The sequence below is a fragment of the Myxine glutinosa genome, unplaced genomic scaffold, assembly GCF_964187855.1.
Source record: "Myxine glutinosa unplaced genomic scaffold, kmMyxGlut1.1 SCAFFOLD_1589, whole genome shotgun sequence".
NCBI classification, from domain to species: Eukaryota; Metazoa; Chordata; class Myxini; order Myxiniformes; family Myxinidae; genus Myxine; species Myxine glutinosa.
In genome coordinates, this window is record NW_027617684.1 from 60,994 (window position 1) to 87,500 (window position 26,507).

Consider the following 26,507-nt stretch of genomic DNA (forward strand, 5'->3'; position numbering starts at 1 on the left):
GTTCAGCTGGGGCAGATGGTTCGGGCTTGATCCCGCACGGGACGTCGGCTGGACCTCGACGGCCACCGATGCCACCGCTATTTGGTCCCCGCGGGGTAACGGGTTGAAGCTGCCTGGTGGAGTCAACGCTGCCTCTCTGGCTCAGCTCAGGGCGCGTCTGCCGTCTCTGGCGCAACTGCTGGTAATGGCCCTTGGCACCTTCTCTCTCTTGGCCCTGGTGTCTCCTCACCATTGACAACTCAATGCAACCAACGCAACCACTGACCACTCGACGCCACCACTTCTCACCACCGACTTCTTACCACCGCAACCAACGCAACCACTGACCCTCCTCTGACGACCAACTCCTCTGGCAACCGACTCAGACCAACTCACTACTCACTTCCGTTTTGCGCCTTTTATAGCGCCTCCAGCGATTACGCCGCCGGCGTTTTGGACACGCCCATCGGGGTGCTCACCTCGGCCCTGGTTGGTCGCGCGACCCTCGGGCTCCGCCCTGGATGACGACGGGCGGGCACGCCCCTCCTCCCCGCTATGACGAGGTGGAGACACGCCTTTCTTCTCCGACTCAAGCACATGGTCAATGGCGGTTATTGGAGGGGAGGTGATTGGGAATCGAGGGCTCAGCAATGACGAGAGGGGATGTAATATGGAAATGGAGGTTTTGGGGATGGGAAGGAAAGGGAGATTTTGGGGATGGGAAGGAAAGGGGATCTATTCTCTTCCACTGGTGCAATGGAGTACTTCAATTAATGGGAGACACAGCCTTACACTAATACACATAATAAGGATATAACTGTCAACAAAGATATATCGTGTCCTGCATGTATGTTTTATGGACTAACTACGGGAACGCCCTTTGACCTTTATACAACCACAAACGGAGGGAGGAGGGGTGATATTTTACAACAACCTTTTACAACAACATTTTACCACAACAATAAATAAAAAATACATTCTCATATCCACAACACTGCACCCTCCTCCTCTTAGGCACGTCCCGGGCCTACAACTTTTATTTTTAGTGTGACACGTAGGTGTAGTTCCCTCTACTTTTAACCTGACCCTGAGTGCGACAGTTTTAAAACATAAATAAATGTGTCCCGCTGCTCCATTGCACCCTGCCTAACAGACTTACGCCCACAGTTAACCGAATTGCGGAATGGTCTTCAAACTATACACTGACGGTGGGGAGCATTATTTACAAAACTAACCCAGGACCTGTGATTGTTCTTTCTGGGGGGGAGACAGTCTGCTCTGCATCAACGCACCATTAAAGCACCCAAAAACGCACCAATACACGCCCCAAGCACCAATCGGTGCAGTCATCACTGTTCAAGTGTTCAACAATAAAACAAATTCAACAACCCCTAACCCTGCAGGTGATCTCTTGCTCTTCGGCTCCCTCTGCTGGTTATCATTATTTGTTCTTCCAGATGTTGACATTTTCATTTTCTTACTGGCGGCCTATTTGCAATAAAGTGTGCCCAATGTGTCCTTTTTATTTTCTTTATTTATGGCCCACAGGGCCGACTACGTGTGGTTCACCTGTGGGGCATCGGTGCCCTGTGGCCAAGGTCCGCCAGCAAGATTTCGGGCCCTCATGGCCGGTTCCAGCAGAGGGGCCATGCCCCAACCCATGGGGTCCATAAGTGGTGCTCGGCCACAGACATGTGGTCCATAATGTGGTGCATCGATGCAGACAGCTGGTTCTGGGAATTTCGGGCGCACAATGGCCGACCCACGCACGCTCCACGCCCCCCTCGGCACCCAGTGGCGCACAGGTCATGTGGGAGACAAAAGGGGAAAGACAATTGAGCGAGGGGTAAGGTCACAAGGGTACACATCAATAAGGCAATGCAAGGCGAAATGCGTACGGAGGGCGAAGTGAGAAAGCTCGTCCCTACCGTACGTCACCCCCCTGTCACCTACCCTACCCTTGCCCTTACCCCATATGTACAAAAATCTACACATTTACAAATTCGTCACTACTGTCACGTCTTCCCCATAGTTCCCTTATACCAAATTCGTCTCCACAATCCCTCTACTTCAAAATTTGCCATCACCAAATTCATCATCAATCCTCATAAGGAGGCAGAGATGGAACATCAAAGCACAATGTCACACCCACGTCATGATGCGTCTCACAATCCAAACATTTGCATCATAAAAATAATTAAACCATGGCATGGTGTGGAGTACCTGTCACCTCAGGTGAGTGGATGCAGATGGTGCGAGGAGACTTCATCCTAACTACTTTCTAAATGACATTAACACACTTTACACTACCCGGGGTCTTTCCCTGCCAATCCATTGGCCACTTACACTATGGGTTCTAAAAACCAAATTCCCATTGACCAAACTGTGGTGCTTCTCAATTTGGGGTCTCACTCCCCCGATTCATCTCCCGGTGCCCTCGCACAATTTCTGGGCTGCGACGTGTAGCTCCCCCAGCAGGTCTACCCACCTGCACACCTCCACCACTGCAGTTGCCACCCGAGCTTACCCAGCTCCTCACCCTAACCTATCTAACTGGGGCAGGCCCCTCCTGGCTCTGTCACCCCTCTCGGTGCCCTCTGGCACTGGGCTACCCGGGTCCGTCCTCCGGATCCTCGGGCCCCATCCACAACAACTACTACCGGCTCCCAGAGCCCACCTGCGGCCTCACCTGGCCGACATCCTCACAGTGGTGGAGCGCCCAACCAACTACACACACTAACAGGCTACACGCCCAGCCATTTCCACAACACTAATGCACCCATCCAAACATCATTCTTCCAACCGCACCACAGATGCCAATATCCAACCACAATTTACCTGTACCCTCTACCTAACACTTACACTACCCGCCCCGGGTATCCGTGATGGGGGTCCATCCTTCCCCCATTCACACCTTCGCACCATCCACTCCACTCCACAATTTCCACCATACTCACTCCACGACCATCCATTCCAATACTCCATACCATCTATTCCATACACCTGTCCTCCATTCACCTGTCGTTGCACACCTGTGCAATCCTACCTGGTGCCACCTGCACCCTCCTCCTCTTCCTGGACCAGTTGGTCAACACAACACACATCATCATCACTCACTCATACACTGCTCCACACACCTGTTCAGTTGCACACCTGTGCAATCACACCTGTTCAATTCTCAAACACACGGCATCATCTCAGCTCACTACTCCCTTCTGAAACTTGCGCTTCCCAGTCGTCCCTTTAAACTATTGCGCTCCCACGTCATTATAATCCACACTAATCAACCTGCGTCCCCACTACAGGTATCAGTCACTAACTAAACTTAACGTTACCTAATGTCATCTTCTAGGGCCCTACACACGATATAACCTAACCCACCCGGGCTAGTTTTCACTGCCATCAACCCCATAAACTATAGCTCCTTTGCCCCACTTGTGAGGGATGGTGGATTTGCCATCCCACCACATCGGGGGTCTCTCTATCAATTTTGCTCGTCCAAATTCCAACCAATTCAAAAATTTTCCATTTACTGCCAATTCTACCCACTATTATAAATTTCGTATCAAATCACTACCATCATCATCCGTCTACTTATTACATCCTCTCGGTGCGCCAATTCACGTCTACAGCCCGGCTTCGTACAGCCGAGCAATGAACGCGGATTCTTTTGTGCCGGCGGCTGGATGCGTCCCGCATTCGGGGCAGGGGCGGGGGCTTACCCGGGCCGAGATCCCACGCACCACCTCGGCGTGGAGCCATCCAATGTCCCGATCTCGACCTGCCGGCACGTCTCAACAAAACGTGGTCGCCATGACGACCCTTCCTATCCAGCTGCCCGCTCCGCCTAGTGGAGCCCGGACGCGGCCGTTCCAAGCGAGGCACAGCGTGGATCGCGTACGGCGGTTCTTTCGAAACTGCCGTGGTTCGGATCCCCGCTGGTCCTCGCGGCACGCGAAGCTGCCCGACGCGCACCGAGGGCCCGATTCGGCTATAAGTCGTTCTAACCTTTAACCCGGTCACCGTCGATGCTTCACCTGGACGCTTACATGCATACGCTACCCCTTTCTTGCTCATACATGCAGCCGTTTCCATGCTCCTCGTCGTACCTCTTCTTACACACCTCGGTACACTCATTCCGCTCACCGACTTGGTCACACACCTGACCACCGAACACCTTGGCACACATTCGTCGCTCGCACACCTCACCAACACACCTCTTCGCGCCCCTTTCTCGGTCACCTCCTTTGTGACAATCACAGGTGTGCTCTCACCCGCACACCCAACCACGTGCCTCACTACCAATTCCAGCGTGCATTCCCACTCACGCTCTACCATTCCAGGTGTGCATCCTTCCATTCCAGGTGTACACCCTCGCTCACCTGTCACAACCAACTCACGCTCCGTATCACTCTCACTACTTCCACCTCCATTCTTGACCGCGCACTCACCCTTACTCTCGACAGCACACTCTTTCCTCGTGCACCTGTCCGTTACACACCTTTCTCGCGCATCCTCTCGCGCACACTCTTTCGTTACCTCCTCCGTAACACTTACCACACCGCGCTTCCATGTACCCCCTCACACACGCGCTTCGACCAGCTCACTCTTGACGGCACACTCACTCCTCGGCGTGCACTTTTTCCTCACACACCCCATGGTCGGACATTCTCGCACACCTCTTTTTTCGCACACCAGACCTGTCGCACACTTCACCAACGGCCTTTCACGAACACCCGGATCCAAACCAATCCCCAAGCCGACTGAAGCTTTCCTCACATCATATACATTGCCACTCACCTCCGTACCTCGTCTCCGCACCTCCTTTGCCACCTGCAAACTTTTTATTTGGTTAGTGAGCACCTCATCATGATTTGAACACAGACCTTGTACATATTCCATGACTTCCTCCTTTATCTCCCTCTTAGTTTCCCTCCGTCTCTTCTTAATTTCACTCACCCCCTCTTCCACCTCCTCTAATTTTTCCTTTACCTCCTTCAGCTCCCGGTGCGCCCCCTCAAGTTCGTCCTCTAAGGCTACCGTGACCGTCTCTATGTGCATCCTCACCTGCCGGTCCTTTGTCTCCATTATCTCTGTCACCTCGTCCACCTTCATTGTCAGTTCCTCACGTACCATCTGACATTGCCTCTGTGTCGCTATCAAGTCATTTTTAATTTCTTTTTGTGTCGCCTTTAACCCTCCGAGTACTGCAGTGTTCCTTTGAACCTGCTCCACTAACTTCGTTTGTCCCTCTATCAGCTGTTCCACCTCCTCCGTCAGATCTTCTATTCCCCCTTGTAACTTTGCCGTATTATTTCTCACTTCTTTCTCCATACGCTTCTCACCTCGCTTTACCTCCTCGCGTAGCCCCGAGACCTCCTCACCCACACCTCGTCGTATCTCCTCCTTCATCTCCTCCCTTTCTTTTGTAGATGCCGCCCTCATCTGTCCCAATTCATCCCTCTGAGCATCCAGTTTGGTTTCTACCCCGATTTTTACCTCCTCTATCTGCTCTCCCATTTGTTTAATTTCTCGGGCGGATTGCTCCCCTATCTCCCGCAATTTGTCCTCCATCCTATTTTCTAACCCCATTAACCCATTTTTCACCCCCTCTAACTGATTCTCCTGGGCAGCCATTCTGTTTCCACCCCCGTTAACCCATTCTTTACCTCTTTTATCCCGTTGTCTAACCCCTCAAAATTATTGTCTAACTTCCCAAATTTCTTGTCTAACTTCCCAATTTGGGCATTGGTACCCCTCGCTTCGTCCCTCATTGCCCCCTCCATCCTATCCATTTTTGCATTCAGTTGGGTCAAGAATAATCTGAGGTCAAACCCGGTTTGCCCAGCGTCCCCAGCCGCCACCGCGGGCTCGCCCTCCGCGGCGCCGCTATTTTGGGACTCTTCAACCACGTGCGCGAGCGCGCCATTTTGTGCGTCTGATACTCCCTCAACCGCCTCCTCATTGCTCCCCTCCATTTGATCCTGGGTTACTCCTAACCCCTCTTCTAGCTCTCCCACCGGCATCCCGTCGCCTTGACCAGCCATGGCGCGATTTCAAAATTCGGGTTTTGCTTTAAACAAAACAAATTTCGGCAGCTCGTAATTTTGACCAAATTTTTTTTTTTTTTTTCTCTATTCGTTTTAAAAATTTGGTTCGGGCCTCGAATCCCACTCCCAGACACCAATTGTTACAGATCGCGGTTTAAGATGTTAGTTACCGAGCGGTTTGGTATTGCCGCGACCGTTACAGGATCCCTGACTCACCCGATTCACCCAGAACTTTGGCCGTATCGCACCGTAGCTGCTCAATGAGGGAAAAGACAAAAACGACGCAATGCAAGAGGAAAAGGAATAAAACGAGAAGACGTACAGACGAGTAATGGGGTTTATTATTTACACACACAAGCAAAAAGGAGCAATCAAGTTTTATTTACAACACATAAGACGCAGGTGACACAGTGCAAATTTTAGCTTACCTACAGACTTAATTAAATACCCAGGGACAGAACAAACAAAACAAACTCACGTATACAAGAAGGATGGAATGGAATGAATGTTGGAAGGAGGAATGGGAAGGTTCAGCTGGGGCAGATGGTTCGGGCTTGATCCCGCACGGGACGTCGGCTGGACCTCGACGGCCACCGATGCCACCGCTATTTGGTCCCCGCGGGGTAGCGGGTTGAAGCTGCCTGGTGGAGTCAACGCTGCCTCTCTGGCTCAGCTCAGGGCGCGTCTGCCGTCTCTGGCGCAACTGCTGGTAATGGCCCTTGGCACCTTCTCTCTCTTGGCCCTGGTGTCTCCTCACCATTGACAACTCAACGCAACCAACGCAACCACTGACCACTCGACGCCACCACTTCTCACCACCGACTTCTTACCACCGCAACCAACGCAACCACTGACCCTCCTCTGACGACCAACTCCTCTGGCAACCGACTCAGACCAACTCACTACTCACTTCCGTTTTGCGCCTTTTATAGCGCCTCCAGCGATTACGCCGCCGGCGTTTTGGACACGCCCATCGGGGTGCTCACCTCGGCCCTGGTTGGTCGCGCGACCCTCGGGCTCCGCCCTGGATGACGACGGGCGGGCACGCCCCTCCTCCCCGCTATGACGAGGTGGAGACACGCCTTTCTTCTCCGACTCAAGCACATGGTCAATGGCGGTTATTGGAGGGGAGGTGATTGGGAATCGAGGGCTCAGCAATGACGAGAGGGGATGTAATATGGAAATGGAGGTTTTGGGGATGGGAAGGAAAGGGAGATTTTGGGGATGGGAAGGAAAGGGGATCTATTCTCTTCCACTGGTGCAATGGAGTACTTCAATTAATGGGAGACACAGCCTTACACTAATACACATAATAAGGATATAACTGTCAACAAAGATATATCGTGTCCTGCATGTATGTTTTATGGACTAACTACGGGAACGCCCTTTGACCTTTATACAACCACAAACGGAGGGAGGAGGGGTGATATTTTACAACAACCTTTTACAACAACATTTTACCACAACAATAAATAAAAAATACATTCTCATATCCACAACAATATATATATATATATATAAAATAACACCACCCCACCACCACCACCACACCCTTTAAGACCCTTCAAGAACAGAAAAAGGTACAAATTATCAGCCCTATCAGACGTCATCTGTTCATGAAACGTATGTAGTGGGTGGATTCTATTTTTCGTAATGGATTTAGTCTTTATTAAATCTCGTTCATGAAAAAAATACATGTCTATTTTTCCTCTGAGGGTTTTTCCAGTCTATTTTGCTACTCTGCAGTTTTACAAACCACATTTTTGACACCACTAAACCTGACACAGCGACCATACAAGATAACTCTCAATTACTGAAGCATTAAAAAGTCTCATAATGATTTTATATATAAAAAAATAACCACCTTTAGAGGCCATTTTTCCCCGCAAGCGGGGGTTGGCCTTTTTCGGGAACCGTGGTAGTTGTTGTTTTTCGGTCCCCTTTTTGAAGCAATGTTTTACGGCCGGATGCCCTTCCTGACGCCAACCCTTTTTGCCGCCTTTAACGACAAGCAGGGATTTACCAGTGAACTGGTACTCAATTAGCCGACCTCGGAAGGATGACAGGCTGAATCAACCCCCCTGGCGTTAATTCAGCGATCGACCAGGATTCAAACCGAGGATCCTAGGATCCTAAGCTGACACCCTAGCCGCTAGCCCAACACCAGGGTTCTCCCCTATGTATGATCTTGTATACAAAAAAAAAAGAAAAAAAAGTACAACAGCAGAGAACATGGACATCGGGAGATCTGTGGGAGGGAAGGGGGGCTGGGGGCGAGGGGGCATGGGAAAGGGGGGTGGGGTGGGAGAGGTATAAAACACATGGACACTGCTCGGGCTTCCAGGAAATAAGTCGGTATTTCAAAAAAGTGGATCTGGGGTGAATTAACGGGGGTAGAAAAGATCAAGGTTTTGGATGGGGAAAGATAAGAGATGGTGGTGAACAGCTGTTTTAAAGACCTGGAGGGAGGATTGGGATTGAAGAGAGTGAGGGAGTTTGTTCCAGAGGCGGGAAAAAAAAAGAGGAATGAAAGAGTGAAGGTGAGCAGAGAGTCTTGATTTTGGCAGTTTCACCATAAGAGGATTGCAGGCAGATCTTGTGCGACCTGTAGGAGTACTTGGCTTGGGGGACAGAGCCCAGAGAGAGCTGGGGGAGCAAGGCCGGAGAGGAGTCGGTAAAAGACAGAAAGACCACCTACCCACTTTGCAGTGAGTGAGTGAAAGTTTGAATCCCGACCCAGCTATAAACTGTCATCCCGGTATTTACCATTGTAGTTCACAGGCAGAGTGATTCATCGATGTGTGTGCCGTCCCTCGGGTGGACCATAAACGGGGCTTACTGTCTGCTGGCATTAGTTGGTGGATGTTCGATCCCACAGTTTCTCTGCGAAGAGTAGATGAGCTTTCACCGGCACCATGAGCAAATTCCAAATTGCAGCCCTAACCTTAGTCGAATGTCAGGCCAGGCCATCCATAAACTAATTATTCATAAACTAATTAAATCAATCCCAAGTGGAGTCGAGGAAGTTCTCAATGCAAAATGGGGTCGCACTGTTTATTGATTATAAGTAAAGACATTTGATTTTTCGAAGGTGGCCGGAGGCATTATGTTTTCGAGTTGTCTGTCCGTATGGTCTAAAGTTCGTTTTTCTCAGCCACATGTCCACATGTCCAATTGAGACGAAACTTTCAAGCTAGGAGTGACACCCATGCAGAATGTTTTTATGATAATTGTGGCGTCATAGGTCACGTGGTATGGCAGCCATCTTGGATTAAACGCGAATAATAAAAAAATTATTTCTTGGAAACCGCTCGATGGAAAAATTTTAAACTTGGCACATTGTCAAGTATTTACAATAGGGAACAAAAGCATGATTGATAATGATGTCATATTGGGTGAAGTGGTATACCAGTCAAAAATGTTTTAATCAAATGCCTTATCCTAAAAATCTGAAATGCACATGATCGATGACCCATTTGTATTGAAATATTAAATTTATGACATCATAGGTTTGGCAGCTATATTGGATTTAACCGAAAACCTTAAAAAATCATCTTCTCCTAAACTACCAAATAGATTGACTCGAAACTGCATGTGTCATTGACTAGGCATGGTGATTAATAGATTATCATGGTGTGGCAGCAATATTGGATAGAAAAACAAACCTTATCCGATTAACACAAAACTTCAGAAACGTGATCCCATACCCATACATATGGAGAGTGTACATTTTTAAAGGTCATATGTCACGTGGTATGGCAGCCATATTAGCTTGAAAGCCGATAATTAAATAAATTCCCTTCTCTGAAACTGCTTCACCGATCGATGTGAAACCTGTCATGGCTGGTGAAAATGTAATGCTTGAAAACAGCTGAAGGGATTTAAATCAAACTTGTTTATTTTTAGGACAGTGAATGAGGGCATCTACCCGTTTTTGGACTATGCGGAGGCATATTGGCGACAGTCGCATTGCTCTAGTTCTTATTATAATAAGTGTTGAGTGTTGTAATACAAGTGTTGAGTGTTGTAATATCTTTCAGAGTTCGTGGTAATCTCTTGAGAAGTGCTTTTGGTGTCATATTGCAATTATTTGATTTGTTTTCATGTCTCGATAAGTTTCCCACTGTACTCATGTGCTTGCACCCGATGTGTGTATAACCGTACATGGAAGTAGCACACAAACAAAACAGCCATGGTGACTGCAGCATCATCAACAACAACTACTATGTGCTATAAAATACCCTTTTTGTTCTTGCTTTTCATTCATTTCACATCCTTATTGGGAGAAAGATACATATGCAATGCCATATGTTTGTGAAGTGGAACATACTGTCTTTTGATTAAATCCGTCAGCGAAGCGATGGATAGGCACGCCTTGTGTATGTATAATGTATATTATACAATGCACTCTCCTCTGACGTGTTCTGTAGCCCAAAGTGATATTTTTGACCTTGTTTCATTCCGACGCCCTCCACATTGGTATGTGATTGTTGGCTTGCATTTTTCCTCATTATGGCTTTGTTTTGCTTTCTATTGCTGTTGTTACAGTCGCTGTCGTTAGTTCCCCCCCGTTTGGGGTGCATCCCGACTGCTTTTTATCCCTTACTAGCTCCATGAGTGTCGTATTTGTGGAGCCAAAGAGGAAAAGCTATAATTCCATGATAAGAGATGGAGAGGAGGGAGGATGGTCAGGTCTTTGATTCTTGATCGACTGATTACTTAAGGGCCTATCTCATTGGCGGAGACGTCGCCGCGACTGCCGCGACTGATCAGTCGCGGCAACTCGGGCGACTCGGGAGACCAAAAAATGGCTTGCGCTCTCACCAAGGCGACGCCAGGGCGACGTCTACGCCAGGGCGATGATATTCATCACTACTGCTTTCGCTACATTTTTTACATATTTTTGCATGTATTTATTTTAATGCAATTAAATATAAATTCAATGCAATTTAAATATACACTCACATGTAGGTAGGGGCTTCTTGATCTCCTCGAAGATGTTCTGCATATCAACAAGGAAGGTTTCAACCGCTGCTTTCTTGTATTGGTTATCTTTGTATCTTGCATACGATTTATCGTAAAATTCCGGATGATCCTCCCAGAAGTCAGCCATTGCCTCTTGATGCCCCTCTTTCCAATCATATTGTTTTCTAGTCGGATCGCCGCTGGAACCATGTTCCTCATCTTCTCTAGCATCAACTGCTGCCTCAGCATCCACAAACTGCGCTGAAGCTGCTACAACTGCTTCATCCTCCTTCTTCTTGCTCCGGCCCCCACTGCTCTTGGGTGGCATGGTGGAAGGACAGTACTACTCTGGAGTTGGAGCTGTCCCCTGGCAAGACAAGATGGTGGGGCCTCTTCCAAGGCAGTACAAGGAGCAGCAGCAGTAGCAGGAACAAGTACCAAATGATGAAGACCGTGACCGGATCTTGTACCTGACTTGGACCAGGAGTGAAGGCGTCTCGATGATGCCAGCACGCGCTCAGTCACGTGGTCTCTAAAGTGGGTCAAGCAGTGTCGCGGATATGTCGCCGCATCGTCGCTGCAACGTCGCCGCAACGTCGCCGCAACGTCTCCTCAGTCTCCTTGGTCTCCAGCAGGTCGCGGAGACGTCGCGGAGACGTCTCCCCAGTCGCGGACAAAATTAGTCTCCGCGACGTCGCCGAAAAATCGAACATGTTTGAATTTCCCGCGACTTCCCGGAGACCCGGCTAGTCTCCAGGAGACGTCGCGGAGACTCAAGTCGCCACCAGGTCGCCACCTAGTCTCCAGGCCAATGAGATAGGCCCTTTAATAGTAGCTGCATTCAATAAACAAGACCGATAGTCTAACAACGGCATAGCCGGGCTTGTTTGATACTTTAGTTGAAGAGGATAGTATGACCTGAGTGGGGATACCAGTTTGCAGTTAGCAAATAATGCAAGTATTGCATTTTTTTTTTTTCAATAAATTCCACATTCCTGTGCCACCTTCAGTCGAATGCCAGACATTGACACCAGGTTCATGAAGGATAAAAAACGTACCCAGTCTGAATGTTGCTATATCCAGTCAATGGTAAAACTGCAAATGACGAAAATGCAAATGGAGAATCCGCGAATGTCACGGATGGAAACTCTTGCGTCATTTCCTCATTCTGCTTTAAACTCGATATCTTTTTTTATTCCAAACGGCATCATTCATCATTTCAATCACAAATTAATACGATATTATTTATATGAATGAATGAATGAATGATCGTTTTAAGGCCATTTTCCCCGCTAGAGCGGGGGTTAGCCTTGCGGGCCCCATGACAATCATGGTTCCCTGTTTGAGGCAATGTTTTTTATGGCCGGATGCCCTTCCTGACGACAACCCTTGGTCACGCTCTTACGATGCGCAGGGATACGGTGTACCTATTCTAAATCGGGGTACACACCGTGATCATTCATCCCAGCAAGCTGGTACTCAATTTGCCGACCTCGGAAGGATGACAGGCTGAGTCAACCCCCCTGGCGTTAATTCAGCGATCGACCGGGATTCGAACCCAGGATCCTATGATCCCAAGCCAGCACCCTAACCGCTAAGCCAACACCAGGCTAAGTCAACACCAGATCTGAAGCATGGAATTAATGAAGAGTGTTCTGTGTGGATAGAGATTAGGGATGGAAGAGTAGTTAGTCACGTATAATCAGGCTCCTGGTGTGACGGAAGAGTAAGATTGAAAGATTCATGAAGAATTCAAAAAGTATTGTCATGTGGTTGGCTCAGTCAACACCGATAGCATGCCACGGATGGATAATCGAGCTTAACGAGGCGTTTCCCAATTGATGGTGGATCATACACGAGAAGGGGATTGGGGGATTATGCCGATTACTTTCACAGTCCGATGTCTTCTCCCTGTACGATATTATTATGATATTATTATATACGATAATACGAAACGATATATGATACGATAATACGATACGATAATACGATATTATGATATTATTTATATATCAAAATATAATGTTAAGGCAAAAGATGGGAGGGTTGCGATTATATTTCGATATTATCAAACCAGCAAATCGTCGTCATCTGTTCACTTCCGGATTCGGGAGCAATCGCGTTTCAAAATCATAATTGTATTGAGGAATTTATGAAACCTCCTACCTACCTTACGACACCCGCTGGTACCCTGAAACATTCCACAGAAGGTTACTATATTTCCTTTTAGTAAAATATGCAACTGTAATGGTTACTAAACGCTGTCCCCCTGTCACATGACCAGATCCTCAGCTCTGATTGGTGGTTGTTTGTGAGGGACATACATACATACATACATACATACATATATACATACACTGGGCGGACAGGCAAACGCTGTTCCAGACAGCATTGCCTCACGGCTACACCTTTAAAAAATAATCATTTGACAATAGGAATGTAGACTGCCCTGTTTTTTTGCTAGTTTTGGACTTCTTCTATTGTTGTTCACCAGATGTGGTGAGAGCAAAGGATTCTGGGCAGAAGATGGAGTGGGAGGAGGACTGGCATGGAGCGGATGATGCAATCATGAGCATTGTAATGGGAAGTCTGACAAAAACCCTGTCATCTGAGCTGAAGCCATGTCCATCATGCATCCAGCGCACTCCAAGTGGCATGTTGTTGCAGCAGGGCAGGTGCGTACAATGTGGTATTCATGCATCCTGGTCTACCATTCGTACTGGTGTATTTGAAGGTGGTTTGAAAGTTCATTGGAAGGCTACACAGCATCTATATTTAGGATTTCCATCCACATGTAGTTGTATATCATAAATTATAGCATGTATGCCACTGTTAGAGAGGGTTATATACTGATCTTCTTCTTCTCCTCCTGCCCAATCCTTCTTCTCCTCCTTATTCTTCTCCTTAACCTTCTTCTCCTTCTTCCAATTATTCCCACGTTCTTGTGAGGTTGCCCAGGGGAAATTTTTGGCCCATGTCTTTCACGAACCTGGCCAGGCCTGACGTTTGACGAAGGTTAGGGCAGTAATTTGGCCACTGTGGCAATGATAACTTGCCTACTCTTCACGAAGGCCACAATGTTAGCGCCCACCAACTAATTCCGACAAATAGGAATCCCAGTTTAACGTCCATCCGAGGAATGGGCACACACGTTAATTGATCACCCTGCCTGTGAAACACCGGAATGATAGTTTATAGCTGTGCTGGGATTTAACCCCAGGCTACACAGCTCAGAGGCGTGTGGGTACCTCGAGAGTGAAGGCCATCCTGCCAGCTAATACTGATCTTTCTCTCATTTCACAAAGTAAATCTGTCCACACGCATGCCATCAGGCTGTTTATTAGCCTCGCCTATTGTAATTGTGAGTGTACTCGGCTGTGTCCATCCACACATGTAGATTTACTTTAATGTACATAATTCTGTTTTAGAAGATTCACTAATGTACGTACAGTCACGTGAAAAAGTAAGTACACCCCTGCATTTATCACTACTTATACCTAAAATTAGAATCAGGTACACCAGCTCAGGTGGAAATGATTAGAACATCGTTAGAGAGGATCTTGGAGGAACCTGTCTTATTTAAACCTCAGACATTTAGTTTGGTTTGCTCTTTGTTGTTGAAGTGTGCGGCGTCAACATGCCTAGATCAAAATAGCTCTCTGAGGTCTTCAGAAAGAAGGTTATAGATGCCTACGAGTCTGAGAAGGGATTTAAAAAGATCTCCAAACAATTTGAAATCAATCATTCGACTGTCCGGAAGATCATCTACAAGTGGAGAAGATTCCAAACAACTGCCAACTTGTTCAGGCGAGGCCGCCCCAGCAAGTGCAGCCCGAGAGCAGACCGCAAGATGCTGAAAGAAGTCTCTAAGAACCGCAGAATGTCATCACGGGACCTACAGGTAGCTCTTGCCACTGTTGATGTCAAAGTGCACAAGTCTACCATTAGAAAGAAGCTGCATAAATTTGATCTACATGGGAGGTTTGCCAGGAGGAAACCTTTGCTGTCCAGAAAGAACATCAGGGCAAGACTAAAGTTTGCAAATGAACACCGAGGCAAAGACCAGCACTTCTGGAACAATGTGCTCTGGACAGATGAGTCAAAGGTAGAGCTATTTGGCCACAGTACCAGAAGACATGTTTGGCGAAAACCAAAGACAGCGTTTGACCACAAGAACCTGATACCAACTGTAAAGCATGGTGGTGGAAATATTATGGTTTGGGGCAGCTTTGCTGCATCAGGGCCTGGGCAGCTCACCATCATAAAATCCACTATGAATTCTTCATTGTACCAGAGGGTGCTTGAAGATAATGTGAGGCCATCTGTCGGAAAGTTGAAGCTCAACCGAAAGTGGACCTTGCAACATGACAATGACCCTAAACATACCAGTAAATCCACCAAGGAATGGCTGAAAAGAAAGAAATGGAGGGTTCTGGAATGGCCAAGTCAAAGCCCGCATCTAAATCCCATCGAGATGTTGTGGGGGGATTTGAAACGAGCCGTGCATGCAAGAAACCCCTCAAACATCGCACAGCTGAAAGAATTCTGCATGGAGGAATGGGCACAAATTTCTCCCAGTCGATGTCGGAGACTGGTAGACAGTTATAAGAAACGCCTACTTGAGGTTGTTTCTGCCAAAGGGGGCAATACCACCTATTAGAGCCAAGGGTGTACTTACTTTTTCCACATGCGAAATTTGCATTTATGTTTATTTAAATTATACAATGGACTACAAAATGTAAATGTTTCATGATATTTGTTATATTCTATCACCTTTATCTATCCATATTGTTGAAATGAAGATCAAATAGCTGTATGTTGAAATTTGTTGAAAAAGTCAAAACTTTACATGGGGTGTACTTACTTTTTTCACTTGACTGTATATATATATGCCGGCGATGCTCTGCATTGATAAATGCTCAGTCTTGTTCAATGACGAGGTGCTCTTCTTTTACCCTGTAGGGATAGAATTGTGTATTCTACTTGGGTTGGTGACACATTACAGGCTAGATAGCCGTCATCGCTTATCTCTGTTGTATAATTTGCTCTTGTAGTTTGTGCACAATTTCTGTGCACGGCTTTCCCATTACACGGGTATTGCAGATCCTAGATTAATTTCCACCTTTCTGGAAGTCTCTAAGTTAAAGCTTGTGTGCATGTGATTTTTTTTTTTTTTGTAAAAACGAGTTGATTTCAAAAATTTGTGCGATGGTTATCGTACCCTGGGAGAATTGTAAAGGAAGTGACACCAACACTGACCAAAGCCTTCTGGGGAAAACCAACATGATGGAGAATATAATGGTGTGCGCCGTGGAACAGTATATCATCAAGTTCCATGCGAAAGACGTCACATCAGCTGGAATTTGTATAAGCAAGTATATTGCTGTTAAAAGTGATCCTATAAAGTGTCATGGTCTGTTTGTATAATGGCTGCTTGGTAGAGAATCATATCCACCTTTTTTTTTTTTTTTTTTTTTGTATACGAGATCGAGGCTCGCGAAAGAGCTAACATTAATCACAAAAAAAAAAAACGGACACATAAAACATATCATCAGGGGAGTGGTAGACAAGAGGGGGAAGCACACAAGCACAACATTTGAGAGCAGGGACATCGGGAGATCTGTGGGAGGGAGAGGGCTTGGGAGGAGGAGGCGTGGGAAGGGGGGGGTGGGGGGGGGGGGGAAGAAGTATAAAACATGAGGATACTGCAAGGACTTCCAGGAACGAAGTCAGTATTTAATGTCCATCTTCCATTGAAGTAAAATTTGGTCTGTTTGTTACTGCCTCCTCCTCCTTCTTCTTCTTATTAGGCTGCTCCACCTACCCACACCCACTCCTGGTGTGTGTGTGTGTGTGTGTGTGTGTGTGTGTGTGTGTGTGTGTGTGTGTGTGTGTGTGTGTGTGTGTGTGTGTGTGTGTGTGTGTGTGTGTGTGTGTGTGTGTGTGTGTGTGTGTGTGTGTGTTATTTGATATTTGTGACCATGCCACAAATCATTGCTAGCATCTAAAATGGTGTTCATAGCAATTGAGAAACTCGTACATACGAGTTTGCCACAACGGAAGCCTCTCCTCAGTGAAGGACACATGAATGTCCGCTTGGAGTTTGCAAAAAAGCACCTAAAGGGCTCCCAGACTGTGAGAAACAAGATTCTGTGGTCTGATGAAACCAAGATTGAACTGTTTGGCTTCCGTCTGGCCACTCTGCCATAAAGCCCAGATCGGTGGAGTGCTGCAGTGATGGTTGTCCTTCTGGAAGTTTCTCCCATCTCCACACAGGATCTCTGGAGCTCAGCTAGAGTGACCATCGGGTTCCTGGTCACCTCTCTTACCAAGGCCCTTCTCCCCCGATTGCTCAGTTTGGCCGGGCGGCCAGCTCTAGGAAGAGTCCTGGTTGTTCCAAACTTCTTCCATCTAAGAATTATGGAGGCCACTGTGCTCTTGGGAACCTTCAATGCAGCAGAGATTTTTTTGTAGGCTTCCCCAGATCTGGGCCTCGACACAATCCTGTCTCTGAGCTCTGCAGGCAGTTCCTTCGACCTCATGGCTTGGTTTTTGCTCTGATATGCATTGTCAGCTGTGAGACCTTATATAGACAGGTGTGCACCTTTCCAAATCATATCCAATCAATTGAATTTACCACAGGTGGACTCCAATCAAGGTGTAGAAACATCTCAAAGATGATCAAGAGCAATGGGAGGCACCTGAGCTAAATTTCAAGTGTCATAGCAAAGGGTCTGAATACTTATGTCAATGTGATATTTCAGTTTTTTCTTTTCAATGAATTTGCAAAACTTTCTAAAGACCTGTTTTCTCTTTGTCATTATGGGGTATTGAGTGTAGATTGATGAGGGAAAAAATGAATTTAAACGATTCCAGCATAAGGCTGCAACATAACAAAATGTGAAAAAAGTGAAGGGGTCTGAATACTTTCTGTGAATGCACTGTAAGTGTGAAACATGGGGAATTGCAATGGTGCACTGTCAATTTCGCTCCAGTTATTATCTTTCATTAATCATTGTAACTGCGTGTCATATGTGCTGTTGTGAAAGGAAGGTATTTTTTATGAAGACTCACCACCTCACAATGGTTGCGCACAGAATTGCATTTCTCGGGTTCCAGTATTTTGGGAATGCCATGCAGAAACAATAAATTTTCTATTGAAAATTGTAGTTAAGTCACCGACATGATTCAATTGAGCGTATGCAGCACAAGGTTTCTGGTTGCATCATTTACCATTGGTGTGACTGCACCGCTTATGCAATTCACACCGGGGCAGGAATTTGGGATTTGTTGACCTGGGGGAATCTTCAACATTAACCGGCACACACTGCCCCGGCTTAACGTCCCCACCTGGCAGATTGCTCACTTGCAGTTGCCTTGCCCTGCGTGCAAAACGCCAGGTTGACAGTTTTTTTAAATCCCTCTGAGAATTGAATCCAAATTAGACTGCTCAATGCTGAGCGCACTAGCTCTGAGGTATCCCACCAACCTGCCAATATGGTGACACTTCCATGTGAAGCGGTTTTGTAATGCGTCTGCATGGGCTCCTTCCGTGCATGTGTGGTGAACGGAGCTATTCAGCAGCTGTTCTTTGTAAATTATTTATTTATTTTTCGGAACTTTCTCCTCTACATTTGGCTTTTGTCGTCATGAGGAAGTAGTTATTTCATGGACATTTGCAAAAACAAAAAAACATTACCAAACGAAAACATTTTACAAATCTCTTTTTCTGTGCCATAAAAGTATTGGAGGCTGGCAGGTTGGCCGAGAGGTACATACACTCACCTCTAAGCTGTCTCGCCTGGGTTCAAATCCTGACCCAACTATGAACTGTCGTGCTGGTGTTTCACAGGCAGGGTGATTCGTAAACGTGTGTGCCGTCCCTTGGATGGACATTAAAGTTGCATTGAATTTAAATGGTTAATTGATTTACACTTAAGTGAAATTAAACCAGTCCGGAGTTCCTCCAGGCAGTGTTCTGGGCCCTGTGCTTTTTCTGGTCTTCATCAATGATCTCTCCAACTCTCTTGAAATCCTCTCTATCTCTTTGCTGATGACTCCACTATCTGCCGCTCCATTCTTAATCCCTCAGATCGGCAGTCTGCAGCCTCCTCACTCTCTGCAGACCTGGACAAAATCACAGACTGGGCAAACAAGTGGAACATGTCCTTCATTCCTGACAAATCTCACACTCTTACGATGTCTCTCTGAAAAGACCGACTGGAAAACCCTCCCATCTACTTTCTCAACAATCCTCTCGAAGTTCTGTCACTCAAGCTTTTGGGTCTCACTATCTGCCAGGATCTTTCCTGGGAAAACCACATTCCCAATCTGGCCTCCAAAGCCAGTCGCCGACTGGGCATCCTCCGTCGTGCAAAGTCCTTTCTGGGCACTTCTGAGCTCCTCACCACATACAAGGCTTTAATCCGCAGCTCAATGGAATACTGCTCTCCCCTCTGGGCTGGTGCTCCTGCATCACACCTAACTCGGCTTCACACGGTTGAAACCAAAGCATTAAGAATCATTGGAATCTCCCACGATGAAGCCGATTCTGAGGGCCTTTCTCTCTCACCACAGGCAGGTTGGTGGTCTTTGTCTTGTACTGACTCCTCTCTGGCTTTGCTCCCCCAGCTCTGTCTGTGCTCTGTCCCATAAATATTCCTACAGGACACACAAGATCTGCCGACAACACCTCTTTGGTGAAACTACAAAAATCAGGACTCTCTGCTCACCTTCACTCTTTTATTCCTCTTTTCTCCTGCCTCTGGAACAAACTCCCTCACTCTCTTCAATCCCACTCCTCCCTCCAGGTCTTTAAAACAGTTGTTCACCACCATCTCTTATAGTCCCCCATCCAAAACCTTGATCTTTTCTATCCCCGTTAATCCACCCCAAAACCACCTCCTTCAAATTCCCTGTTTTCTTTCCTGAAATTCCATGTGGTGCCCATCTTGTTTATCCTGTGCACCATGCCCTAGCCGTCTCTCTTCCACAGATCTCCCGATGTCCCTGTTCTCTACTGCTGTGCTTACCTCTCTCCCCCTCTTGTCTCCCGCTCCCTTTACTATATGTTCTGTGTTAGCTCTTACACGAGCCTCGACTAAGTGTACAAAAAAACCCCAAAAATGTAGGGACTAACATCCTGTCTTCCAGCATTCGTTGGTGGACAGTAAAGATTTCACTGTGTCAAGCGAAGAGGAGGCGAATTATCGCCGGCACCCAAAACAAATTACAAATTCCTGCCATATCTCCTGCTGTGAGACGGATGGCAAACCACCGAGCATGACCATAGGCCAATAAACTAGTGCTTCGGCAGAACCGGTGCTCCGTATCACTATCAAAGTATGGTACATTAGAAACAGAAAATGCTTGACCATGTCACAATAATTCTCTGAGCTGTCGTGCACATTCCCTCTTTAGATCTCTTCTGTAGTATTTGTCTGCAGTATTGCTTTGGTATTTTCTTCAACTGAAATTATCCTGCTTTCGGTTAATTTGTCGAGCAATGAATCTCCAGACGAAACCTATGTTCCCATTATAGTCAGGGCCCTTAGGGATATTTTGGTTCAAATTCTTCCAAAAGCATCAAATTTGGCGCAGATGTTGCTCATGCCATACTCTTTCGATTTTTGACGGGCGCCAAGGGCGGTATGATCTGGGGACCATACCGGTCCATCCCGCCATGTCACCTGACCTATGACGTCATAATTAGGACATGCATCCAATCACATGGCGTACTATAAGTGGTCAAAGTTCAAAATGAATCGATCGAAAAATGAAGGCAGGGATCCATTTTTAAGGTTTTCATAAAATCCAATATGGCCGCCAGGTCACATGACCTATGACGTCATATTTATGACATGTATACAATCATGTATACATGAACCCGGATCATGATCGCACAAAAATTAAACACAAGGATATGGCATACAGTTCATAAAACATCAAAATCCGTACCTTTGTAATTAGACTGACGAACTGCATATGCCTGAAAATTAGGAAATAGACATGTAAAGATTTCCTCTAATTGTCAAAAATAAGGTCAGAGTTCGATTACCCAACCCAGAAAGATAAAATGGTGAACCTCGCGTAAATCTTGACAAAAAACTCAAAAACCGACATGTTTGACTCAAAAATGACCTTTAAGATGACCTTGAGGGTTGACCTTGACCTCGAATCATCAAAATAACATCATAATTGGATTCCTCGACCTCGAAAACCCCTGAAAAGTGGTATCATACATGATTCCAACCCTTTTGGTTATTTAACTGATTTTCCTCTAATCCGGGTGGCGGCCATTTAGTATTTCGCCAATATGGGGCCCCCGGGGGGGGGGGGCGCCCGTCTTGGCGCCCGTCAAAAATCGAAAGAGTATGGCATGGGCAACATCTGGGCCAAATTTGGTGCTTTTGGAAGAATTTGAACCAAACGGCCCCAAAATATCCCTAAGGGCCCTGACTATTACTTCCCCTTCTTGGCTTTAACTCGGGTTCAAGTGCCATATTCTGTTTGCTTGTCCATCGTGTCCAAATGTTCTTGCCGTTTATGTTGAATGTACATTGATGTGTCATTACCTTTTCTGCTCTGTTCTCGGTTTCGTGTGGTGCATGCACAAGCTCCTCACGAGCCTTATTGTCGACCAGATGGTTTTTGAGGTCCGGACCCCAACATCTGCCCTCCCAGCACACGCAGGTTCCGTGTATTCCTGGTTGATAAATTGCAACCTGCTTCTGCATTCATGGCCCTGTGTCCCGCGTATTCGTGTTTTTTTTTTTTTGCGGGTGCAAAATTGTTTCTATTCTACGAGTTGCAAGCATAACACAGTTCTAAAACACATCTTTCACCAGCCACACGCAAACAACTGGACGTATGCAAAAAGCGTATCTTCCACGAGCTGCGAGCATAGCCTGATTCTACATACATTTTCCGTACCTCTCCACCAGGAACATCCCACATGTACTTTTTCTTCATCTTGATATCTTCCTCCTCATCTTCTTTACACAGTTTTCTTACCGCAACCTGTCGGCCGCACAGACGCTCGGTCCATAACTGCCTCTCTGAACTTACAGCACGACCTTCCTCAAGGTTAATCTTCTTTCCCCATTTTCTCTTCCATTTCTGTGATTCGGAGTTGGTTCCTGCATCCAACTTGTTCGCCACCTGCTCTGTCTCCTTAACGCTTGTCGACTTCGTGTACAAAAAACCCCCCAATAATAATTTTAAAAATAGCACCGCACAGCGGCGTTACCCCTCAGCCCATGCATGGTTAAAGGAAGCATTGATGATAATTTTTTATTTGAAGCGAAGTTGTATACCGAGTAGGATCTTGCAGTAAAGAAATTTTCACCCATGAACCCATTTCGCGCCCACGAACCTTCCTCGACTCAACCCCAACACACACTGCACAAATGGATTTAATCGGACAAGCCCGTTCTGCTCGAAATTGATGGAAACCAATTTCAAAATGGCTGCCGTGGCGGCCATATTGAAATTCGCAACGCGCCCATGAACCTTCCTCGACTCAACCCCAACACACACTGCACAAATGGATTTAATCGGACAAGCCGTTCTGCTCGAAATTGACGGAAACCAAAAGTTGACGGACGCCCGGGCGCCTGGACGACGCCCGGGACGACAATACCCCTTCGCCCATTGGGCTGAGGCACCGCAGGAGTGAGCATAAAAAATGGTTCGGCACTGATGTTGGGACCCTTGTACTCATGGATACGGTAGAGGCCATCATTGACACTACTCGATCTGAGATTGAGCCAAAAGACCTCCTTCTCTCAGGTTGGCCATTTTGTTGGCTCATGACTTCAATCTGACTTTGAACGTGATTGAAATGAATTTCCCCAAAGCTCAGCCGCTTTGTTAAGAAAAAACAAAAAACAAACATCGGCTTCCCCTTCGACCTGTTTTGGAAGGTGCTTGGCTTCATGAAATGCATTGCAGTCCTGATTTTAGAAGTACACCGACTTGTACATGTAATTGCGTGCCACACGCTATCTTCCTCGGACTTCTACATGAACTAGTGAATATGCAAGATGCACATGGCAGCAGGTGCAAAGTTCTTTTGGCTCTCGAGCCGGCGGAAACACCTTAAAATCCCTCTTGTAGATTACGGTGCCCGCACACCCGAGTGTTTTCCTGTCGAAGCAAGAGTTTGAACTGGTTTGGGGTTCGTGTTTATTCCTTGGATATTGTTCTATCAAAACGTGCTCTTCGCTTTATGAATCCTCCTGAGTGGATATGTATTACAGGGGTAATCAAAAGGTAATCCTTCAGGTGGATCACCATTAGAGGCTCCAACATGGTTGAACCGTTCGGTAAAGTAGTGGCGGCATTTTTGAATTTTCAAATTGCTGGCTGGACTTTGTCTCAAAAACCATCTCATCCACGCCATGTTGCAAGATCTGTCTGATGGCTTTACGTTTGATGTTTACGCTCATTTCTCTTGCTCTACCTCACTTATTAATAGGCACAATTCTTGTTTTGATCTGGTGAATGGTTTGGATCTGATTTTGATCACAGATTAATAGATCTGGTGCACAATTTCTGGAAAAAAAATTCAGAAATTGTTTTTTTATTTCAGAAAAAAAAAATTCAACAGAATTCCAGTCCCACCTGAAGACAGTTTTATCAGCCTTGCCCATTCCTGAAGGGACGGGGTAGGTTATTGTAATCGTTGTGTGTGAATCCGCATGCAGATACACAGGTAGTGGACCAAAATAAATAAATGGAAACACCAATGTAAAGTCACTTAATGGGGTGTTGGGCCACCACGGTGAGCCTGCATACATCTGGAATTCTGCAGGAGGTGCGGCACCGTTCTTCCATGAGAAAGTCAATCAACTCACCTGTTTGATGGAGGTGGAAAACACTGTCTCAGGTGGCATTCTAGAATATCCCATAAATGCTCAATTGGGTTCAGATCTGGTGAGTGAGAAGGCTGTGACCTATGGACAACATCGGTGTCATGCTAATCGAACCATTGGTAAACCACACGTGCTCTGTGGATGGGGACTTTGAGGGGTATCCTCTTGTAGACTTGCTACCTATAATAATAGGCAACTAGACCTGTGCACCATTTTTTTTTTACATAATGCCGCCAATGGAGGCATTATGTTTCCGGGTGGAAATATGTTTCCTTATGTTTCCGGGTGAAATATGTCATTATGTCCGTCCATCAGTGCATGCATCTGTCCATGATAGGTTTTCGTTACTGTGATAACTTAAGAACGGATGAAGGCATCTCAGTCAAACTTGGTACAGGTACACTACATGGCCAAAAGTATGTCGACACCCCAACATCACACCCTTATGTGCTCGTCGAACATCTCATTCCAAAATCATGGGCATTAATATGGAGTTGGTCCCCCCTTTTCTGCTATAACAGCCTCCACTCTTCTGGGAAGGCTTTCCACTAGATGTTGGAACATTGCTGCAGGGATTTGCTTCCATTCAGCCACAAGAGCATTCGTGAGGTCAGGCACTGATGTTGGGCGATTAGGCCTGGCTCGCAGTCGGCGGTCCCATTCATCCCAAAGGTGTTTGATGCGATTGAGGTCAGGGTTCTGGGCAGGCCAGTCAAGTTCTTCCACACCAATCTGGACAGACCATTTCTGTATGGACCTCGCTTTGTGCACGGGCGCATTGTCATGCTGAAACAAGAAGGGGCATTACCCAAACTGTTGCCACAAAGTTGGAAGCACACAATCGCCTACAATGTCATTGTATGCTGTGGCGTTAAGATTTCCCTTCACTGGAACTAAGTGGCCGAGCCCGAACTATGAAAACAGCCTCAGACCATTATTCTTCCTCCACCAAACTTTACAGTTGGCACTATGCAGGTAGTGTTCTCCTGGCATCCGCCAAACCCAGATTCGTCTGTCGGACTGCCAGATTAAGAAGCGTGATTCATCACTCCAGGGAATGCATTTCCACTGCTCCAGAGTCCAATGGCGGTGAGTTTTACACCACTGCAGCCGACGCTTGGCATTGCACATGGTGATCTTAGGCTCGTGTGCGGCTGCTCGGCCATGGAATCCCATTTCATTAAGTTCCCGATGAACAGTTGTTGTGCTGACTTTTCCAGAGGCAGTTTGGAACTCGGTAGTGAGTGTTGCAACCGAGGACAGACGATTTTTATGCGCAACGTGCTTCAGCACTCCTGGGGAAGGCCCTTTCCTGCGGTCCCGTTCTGTGAGCTTGTGTGGCCTACCACTTCGCGGATGAGCTGTTGTTGCTCCTAGACGTTTCCACTTCACAATAACAGCACTTACAGTTGACCGGGGCAGCCCTAGCAGGGCAGAAGTTTGACAAACTGACTTGTTGGAAAGGTGGCATCCTATGACGGTGCCACATTGAAAGTCATTGAGCTCTTCAGTACGACACATTCTACTGCCAATGTTTGTCTATGGAGATTTCTTGGCTGTGTGCTTGATTATATATACCTGTCAGCAATGGGTGTGGCTGAAACAGCCGAATCCACTCATTAGAAAGGGTGTCCGCATATTTTTGGCCATGTAGTGTATGTACAATGATGTAGAGATGAATTGATTAGATTTTGGGGTCAAAGGTCAGAGGTATCGTGAGGTTAAAATTATGTTATCTGAGCTAACTTATGAACCATTGATGGGAATTTGACCAACCTTGGTATAAGTATATATTATGATGCAAAGATGAACTGATTGGATTTTGGCATCAAAGGTCAAAGGTCAGCGGTCGTGTCATGTAAAAATGTAATGGTTGAGAAAAGCTGAAGGGATTTAACTGAAACTTGGTACAAGTATTTATAATGATGGAATAATGTGGGCGGATACATATCGGTCGACGTCGAGAGTGCCGTTCTAGTTATACATGAACCCACACCTGTGGAAGCTGTTGCTTGGTGTCCTTCATTTACTCAGGTGTTTCCATTTTTTTTTGTCCACTACCTGTAGGTTGTTTGGCCTCACCTATTCCCAAAGGGACAGGAGAGGCTATTGTCGTAGGAAGAATTTGCCCTGGCGTCGTGCACAGATCTACTTTAATATAGATCATTCATTGTCTTATCTACAGTTTTGTATATTCCACAGTGGTTTCTGCATTGGCAAATGCCCTGTTATAATGAAAACTATAATATTGCTATTCCTAAGCAGCTGATCATTATAATGATTGGCAAACTCCATTTATTATAGACTTGTGGGATGCTCTCTTCTCTTCTTACATGCCCCCTTCCCACACTGCTCCCATTTCTCCCACTCACTTGCGATGTCTTTGTATTTCCATTCTCCTTTGATCCTGTCTGTCTGTCTAAACCTGCTGCCTTATGCTGATGTTTAGCGCCTCCATGAGCCTATAGTTCCAGAAAAAAAAAAATGAAAGATTTTGACCAAGAGAGAATGGCAAAGCAATACATTGTATGGGATTTGAACCTGTCACCTCGTCACCAACTCTGAGAGAAGAAAAAGCGGATGATGGAAAGGATCCATGGTGCGATGGAGTGAAGCGACCGAGGGGGATTGTGACGGG

General features: G+C 46.5%; 1 protein-coding gene across 2 annotated transcripts in view; it reads left to right on the forward strand.

Annotated features, from left to right (window-relative positions):
* The window catches only part of LOC137424638 (uncharacterized), a 48,572-nt gene that overhangs the window by 12,401 nt on the left and 9,664 nt on the right, over nt 1-26,507 (forward strand). For both annotated transcript variants that reach the window (XM_068112317.2, XM_068112316.2), the window contains one exon: nt 13,489-13,669. In XM_068112317.2, coding sequence (XP_067968418.2) covers nt 13,489-13,669 — 181 coding nt within the window. The remainder of the gene's footprint in view (nt 1-13,488; nt 13,670-26,507) is intronic.